At 44.8% G+C, this 7,521-nt stretch overlaps 1 protein-coding gene across 1 annotated transcript; it reads right to left on the reverse strand.

Moving 5' to 3' along the window:
• Positions 1-980: 980 nt before the first annotated feature.
• LOC120395990 lies at positions 981-6,816 on the reverse strand. The gene is made up of 2 exons (XM_039520848.1): positions 6,756-6,816; positions 981-3,574 (listed from the first exon to the last, which is right to left on the reverse strand). Exon 2 carries the CDS (start codon positions 3,129-3,131, stop codon positions 1,455-1,457), a length of 1,677 nt encoding a protein of 558 aa, XP_039376782.1. The 5' UTR covers positions 3,132-3,574; positions 6,756-6,816; the 3' UTR covers positions 981-1,454.
• Positions 6,817-7,521: the final 705 nt, after the last annotated feature.

Raw genomic sequence — 7,521 nt, forward strand, 5'->3', positions numbered from 1 at the left:
ACTTGCTTCCTTAATAAAGAGACTTGAAATAGTCCCAGCTAGATGTCACACTTGTGTGGATCATTGTAGCCAAATCGGCATTCATTTAGATCAGGTACAATCTTTTCGCCAGCTGTAGATGGCAGACAGCATTTTTTGCTGCTGCAGCTACTTAGCCACTTAGGTATCCAAATATGGTGCAAAAGGACTTGTCCACACAAGGAAATTTACCAGTATAATACTATATAGTTACACCGTGTTAGGGTTTGACTTAGATTTTTGATGAGATGTCGAATAACACACTGTAGGTAATAATAAGACTGTAGGTCTGTTTCAAACGAATGCAAGCCTATCTATATAGCACACTTGTTTATGACTGACGGAACTCTCCATGCATTACCCAAGATTTCTACAACAGTTCTTACCAGGTTCTTATCTTGTTTTGAATATAATTTTCCAAAACTCAGCAAACATAAAGATATCCTACACTAGCCTTAGCTTGGTACAGAAGGAGTGTGGGTTAAGCATCAACAAAATCATTCATCTTCTCCTGTCTTTCCTGGTATGGCTCTGCAGCTGGCACAACAGTTTGACAGGTTCTGCTAAGCTTTCTGCATGTAGAGAAATTAAAGCATTCATCTTCAATGCACTCCAAAGTGATACAGTTAAGCATGCATACAAAGCACTCTACATATATTTCACTTATTTAGTATTAGCTACTTTCTTATTTTAGTTACACAAACACCATATTCAATTATGTTTGTAGTTACAGAAATAAAGCAAAACACACTTCTTATAAGCAGCAAAGAGTCCTGTGGCACCTTATAGACTAACAGACGTATTGGAGCATGAGCTTTCATGAGTGAATACCCACTTCGTCGGATGCTCTGACGAAGTGGGTATTCACCCACAAAAGCTCATGCTTCAATACGTCTGTTAGTCGATGCTCTGATGAAGTGGGTATTGTTAGCCAAAAAGGGCTCATTCTCCCCGGAGCTAGTCAATTACCCCAAGGAGGCACAGAGACCAAGATAGAGTATAAACATATATTAGCCCTTTATTATACGGTCAGCTGAGCGGGTGCCCCCTCCTCGACTCATGCCAGAGGAGTGACACCCCGATACAGAACAGTGAGCACATATATATACCATTATTGACGTCATATCAGACCACACTGACAAAGCATATTTTCAGGATTTTGCAGACGTGGGGTACATAGGTCTATTTACTTGTACTCTAAACATTCCACGTTTTTCCCCTTGACCATGGTGCTGTTCAATGTTTATTATTGGTTATGCAAGCAGGTCATAGGATCATTTAGCAATAGCATCGTTTCCCAAAACAGACAACTAAGCACAAATCATGTTATCTATCAATCCCCCCTTTTTATGAAAGCATTTTAAGAGTTTTAATATCCCCAATCCTCAGCTTTTACTGGCTGGAGTAACACCATGACTTGTTGATTTATAGTTTGGTTAATCAATCGTCGGATTAATGTCACCAAACAGGGGGTAAGGCAGGCTAAGGCTAATAGGGCTATGATAATACATATAGCAAAGAGGAAGCTTTGGCGTATCCATTCTTTTTGTGGCAACCATGAAGTAAGCCAATCTGTGTCCCACCCTTTCCAGGTTTGCACTGGGACGTGGGTTAGCTTTCTCTTTTGTTAACCGTTTAACTATCTTTCCATTATCATCTATTTGTAAACAACAATTTGATTCATTCAGTTTTGCACACAATCCTCCTTCTTCTGCTAGCAAATAATCAAGAGCTATATGATGCTGATAAATTGCGGTTCTCATTTGAATTGCCTGATCAGCTAAGAGATCGAGTGCTGTGGCTGTTTGGTTTGTTACTATTTCCAAAACAGCTTGCAATCTGATTATTCGATTCAGGTTATAAATCGGTTCCCTAGCTCCTGTTACGAGCTCATCGGGGTTCCACCTGGCTGGTCCATAATGTTCTATGATTCTCTCAGGAGGCCACTCCTGTGTACCCCATTTTTGGGAACTTCCGGCGGTTAAAGTGGAATCAATAGATCGTCGTTCCCTAATAAGATCATCATATACTTTGACTCCTAGAGTTTTTCCCTGTAGGAGAGGTAGTAGGAAGAATAGGGGCCTGATATATCCTACATAACATACCCCTGACCAATTGGGCGGTAGCCGACGGTAAGCATATTGACCACAAATCCAATAGTGGCCTTTTAGGGCCCATGTCCCATTAGCAAAGGGTCCATCCCAGGGGTCAGGAGTCTTACCAGGTGACAGAGCCCAATTATTGTTTTTATACTTTGGTAGTTCAAAATATAAATGATTGCCGGGTCCTAATGGTCCTGCTGCTGTGGAAGCAAATCCACTCTGCAATGCTAGCAACACCAGAGGTACGACCCCGGATAGAGTGACTGTTTCGCCCTCAGAGTTGCAATGTTCACATTTCCAGGCTCCTGCTCCTGCTTTCCATATACAATTGCAACCGCCCCCTGTAGGTTGATTAGTACCAGACCAAAATTGCTTAAAGCGGGTTGTTCGAGTCCCATTATAATGTTGCCATGCCCAGTGATAGAACTGTATCACATGGTTTTCGGCTGTGGTATTATCTCGCTGGCAACTTAAAAACAGATAATTATCAAAGAATTTATCCTGTTGTATTGCGTTGCAGCTGGGAAAATCATCACTATCATAAAGTTGATAGGAGCAGGCTATCCAGCTGCCATTAGTCAGCTGTACATGGGTCTGATTCCATCGCCCCTGATATTTAGAGCAATTGTATGGCAAACAATCGGGATCCCAGCAATCAAATCCTGGGGATAAGGTCCATTCACATTGACTTTCCCCTACATATACTCCTTTTGGCCTTGTTCTATTAAGGCATAGTATACCCATCCCAGAGGAATAGAGTCGCCATGGGCTACTATCCTGGGCCCATAGTTCTGATCCGTTACGGACCATGCTTAAATTACTTTCCCACCATTTGGGCTGTATTGGTTGGGCTACCCATGGCCATTCATTTAAGTCTCCTGGTCCTCCACATACCCAACAATTACTGAGATTAAAGGACTTTGCTATTGTTTCTCCTAGCTCTAGAAAGGTATTTTCCCAACCATAATAATGAGGAAGGTATACACCTAAAATTAACAGTGTTATTTGCATTATGATTTCTTAAACAAACCCTTAAGTCCGTCTAGGGGCTCGTAAGTCCAGTCTGAAACTTCTCCTGTGCTCCCTCGGGCTTCCGGTGCCGAGGTAGGCAGAGGGTCGATCCAGTTGCCTGAGGCTTCGCCTGTGCCTCCCCGGGCCTCCGGTTCCGGGGTGGACAGAGAGCCGGAGTCTTTTTCTGGCGGTTTGGCTCCTTCGTCGGGGGTGAGAAACCGTTTTACTCTTGTGTGATGAGTCCATTTGTCGTTCCCAAGGAGCTTAACTGCGGCGTGGCTGATGAGGGAGACGGTATGTGGACCTTCCCACCGTGGTGTAAGGGGGTCACGTTTCCACTTCTTGACGAGGACCTGGTCACCAATTTGAAACGGATGGACAGGCCGATCGAAGGGCAGGGATTGGAAAGATGCTGCGTATTGATGTAGTTGGGATAAAACAGTCTGTAGGAGAGAAACTTGTTTCCATAAGGTATCTTTTCCCACTTCCCAGGTCACATCTTCCCGAAATTTTGAAATAGGAATTCGGGGAGGAAATCCGAATACCAGTTCAAAGGGTGACAGTTTTAATCCTCGTCTTGGGGCCCTTCGCAGGCGAGTTAGCGCTAGGGGCAAAGCATCAAGCCATTTCAATCCTGACTCCATGCATATTTTAGTAAGAGTCTCTTTTAGTGTTCTATTCATTCTTTCCACTTGGCCCGAACTTTGGGGGCGCCATGCTGTATGAAAGTTCCATTGGATGCCTAAGGCTTGAGATACTTCTTGTGTCACCTTTGAAATAAAGTGACTACCCTGATCAGAATTAATAACCTCTGGTACGTGGTATCGGGGGATTATTTCTTGTATCAAGGCCTTAGCAACAGCTCGGGCTTGGCAATGTCTGGTGGGGAAACACTCCACCCACCCAGTTAGTTGGTCAACAAAGACAAGTAAATATTTGTAGCCCCTGCATGGGGGTACTTCGGCAAAATCAACCTGCCATCTCTGAAATGGATATGTGGCCCAGGGTTGACCTCCCATTGGGGCTGGAGGTTTTCGGCCTTTTTGATTTGTTTGTTGGCAAATTGGGCAAGTGTTAACAAACCGTTGGGCCTCCATATGCATCCTTAATCCTTTAAGGGTTCGGGTAGCTAAGTCAACCATAGCTGCTGATCCCATATGCCCTTCCTTATGTAACAGTCGAAGGGTTTCATTTAAAATTGGCCGAGGCACAAAAATTTCCCCTCCAGGTAATTTCCACCATCCCGAGGGGAGCAAACGGGCCCCTATGCTTTGGGCATACTGTGTTTCTTCAGTAGTATACTGTGGGGTTGGGACTTTACATTCAGTATCTTTTACTATCAAAAGCCACGCAACTCCATCTGCTCCCCCTGAGGAGTTTTGCCGTGAGCACGCACGTGGATTACAGCGACTTGTAGTGGGAGCATTAGAGCCTCTAGTAGGAATTTAATAAGGCCTCCATGTGCTATCTTTTGGCCCGAGGCTGTAATGAATCCTCTTTCTTTCCATAGGATACCGTGAGCATGCACCACCATATAAGCATAACGGCTGTCTGTATATAAATTAAGAATCTTTCCTGTGCCCATTTGGAGGGCTTCAATGAGAGCCACCAATTCTGCTGCTTGGGCTGACCAATGTGGGTTTAATTTAAATTTATAGATCTTGTCATTCTTAATTACCACTGCTGCCCCGGTATATCGTTTGCCATTAATTACGTAGCTGGATCCATCTACGTATCCCTCGATGTCAGGGTTAGGCCACGGTATGTCAGAGAGGTCTGAGCGTGGTTTAGTTTCTTGCTGCAGAACCTCAATACAATCGTGTATGGGTCTGGGTTTACAGAGGTCCCCAGGGTCAGGCAATAAGGTGGCTGGATTAAGGGAACTAATGGGTCGAAAGGTCAGGTTAGGAGCTAATAGGAGTCCTACTTCGTATCGTGAGTGGCGACTGGGATTTAAATGTCTAGCTTCAGCTCCTGTTCCTAATATTTGAGGTACTCCATGTGGGACTATGACCTCAGTATCTCCACCCAGGGTCAATTTTTCAGCTTCTTGCACAAGAAGGGCGGTAGCTGCTACGGCACGCAAGCAAGCAGGCCAGCTTCTGGCTACAGGGTCCAAGATCTTTGAATAATAACCAATAGGTCGCCAGGTTGGTCCCGATCGCTGGCATAGGAGTCCAGCTGCTACTCCCTTTCGCTCGTGGACATATAGGGTAAATGGTTTCCGTGGGTCCGGGAGAGCCAAGACAGGGGGTTGAATTAGTGCGGTTTTAAGCTCTTGAAATGCTTTCTCCATCTCCCTAGTCCACGTCCAGTGAAGCAACCCGTCCTTAGTCAATGATTCATACAGGGGTTTAGCTTTCCCTCCATAGTCAGGGATCCAGAGCCGACAAAATCCGGTTAGGCCTAAGAAGGCCCTCAATTCACGCAGATTTTGTGGTTGGGGACTATCAAGTATAGCTTGGATTCGTTCCTTACCCAAGCTGCGACTGCCTTGCGTTATTTGATACCGAAGAAAAGTAACTTGCTGTTTTACTAGTTGGATTTTGCTTTTTGAGACCTTGTACCCGTGTTTGCCAAGATAATTCAGGAGTTCTACAGTTTGCTTTCTACATGCTGTTTTTGTTTCAGTACTTAACAACAAATCATCACAGTACTGAACTATAGTACATGAGGGATGTTTAACTAGGAATGGGGCCAGGTCTCTTTTTAGCTGGCTGCCAAAAATCTCGGGAGCACAAGTCAGTCCCTGTGGAAGAACAGTCCACAGATACTGAGCTTTATAATGTGTATCCGGATCTTCCCATTCAAAAGCAAACAGTTTCTGGGATTCGGTATCAAGAGGTATTGAAAAGAAAGCATCTTTCAGATCTATTACCGAAAACCAGGTATGTTCTTTGGGAATCTGACTGAGGATTGTGTGGGGGTTTGGGACAACTGGATAGGGGGCCTCTACAAGTTTATTAACTTGTCGCAAATCCTGTACTAAACGGTATTGTCCATCAGATTTGGGGATTCCCATTATTGGAGTACTGTATGGGGAGGTACCTTCCTTTAACCATCCACATCATATGAACTTTAGAATAAGCGGTTTTAGCCTAATTCGTGTGGTTAGTTTCGGGGGTATTGTCGGACACGAACCGGCCCGCCTCCCTCTTTTAATTGAATTTGTACCAGGGAAGCATTACGAGCTCGTGCCACGCCTCCTGTCTCTGCCCAAACCTTGGGATTAACCCTTGATATCAAATCCCCTTCGGTTCCCTGGCTTTCTGAGTAAAGGATTCTATCGCCCATTAGAGCCATTATATAGTTGGAAGTTTGTTGTTTAGGCAAGCGTACTTCTATGGTCCCATTATTGAACGAGATCTCCGCTTGCAGTTTAGTAAGGATATCTCGTCCTAACAATGCAATGGGGCAGGAGGGGTGACAAACAAACTGGTGTACGATATGATGGTTACCCACTTTCACTAAAAGGGGAAGGGTTTTTGCTACTACTACACTTTGTCCTTCAAGTCCTTGGACAATAGTATGCCCCGAGGGTCTGCCTGGCGGCGCTGACTTAAGGGGGAGTACACTCAGGGCAGCCCCAGTGTCAATCAGGGCTTCAATTTGGCGGCCCCCTACCTTAATTTCTACCGTGGGATCCAGTCTTGCAGGTTGTGCTGCTAAGAGGGGCTGCTGGGTCCCTTGGTCTCTTCATTGGGGAGACTCGTTATCCGAGCCTCCTGCATTGTAAAGGATTGGGGGTGGGATTGTTTCAGTCCTACGTCTCTGTCGTATCATGTGCCTGTTAGGACACTCATTCTTCCAATGTCCTTCCTGTCTGCACAGAGCACACTGATTTCGTCCTAAGCGGGGACGTCGGGGCTTTCCTCTATCCCCTATAAAAACATACTCATTTCTCATATTCTGTTTCTCATCCTTGTCCTGTCCTTGCCTCAAAGCCATAACGAGAGCCTTCGTTCCTTTCTTCCTTTCCTCCTCGTCCCGTCTATCATACACCTTTAAAGCAATCTCTAACAGTTCCTCTATATTCTTTCCTGATGCACCTTCCACCTTTTGTAATTTCTTTCTAATATCTTCATAAGATTGACCAATAAAGAGGGGAGTTAGCACTGTTTTCCCATTTTGATCCCCCGGGTCCAAATCCGTGTACCTCCTACAGGTTTCACATAAGCGCTCATAAAAGGCTGCTGGATTTTCTTTTCGTTCTTGTCTTATATTATACAATTTGGCCCAATTAGGGGTTTTCCGAATACACTTTTTCATACCCTGCACTATAGCAGCGGCATATCTCTGATGGGCTGGTAACCACTTCTCACTATGCTGCCAATCGGGTTCCTTTTCGGGCATTATATCGCCTACAGCTTCTAAATTGCCCTTGGTTTCT

This window comes from Mauremys reevesii, linkage group 1 (assembly GCF_016161935.1).
Source record: "Mauremys reevesii isolate NIE-2019 linkage group 1, ASM1616193v1, whole genome shotgun sequence".
NCBI classification, from domain to species: domain Eukaryota; kingdom Metazoa; phylum Chordata; order Testudines; family Geoemydidae; genus Mauremys; species Mauremys reevesii.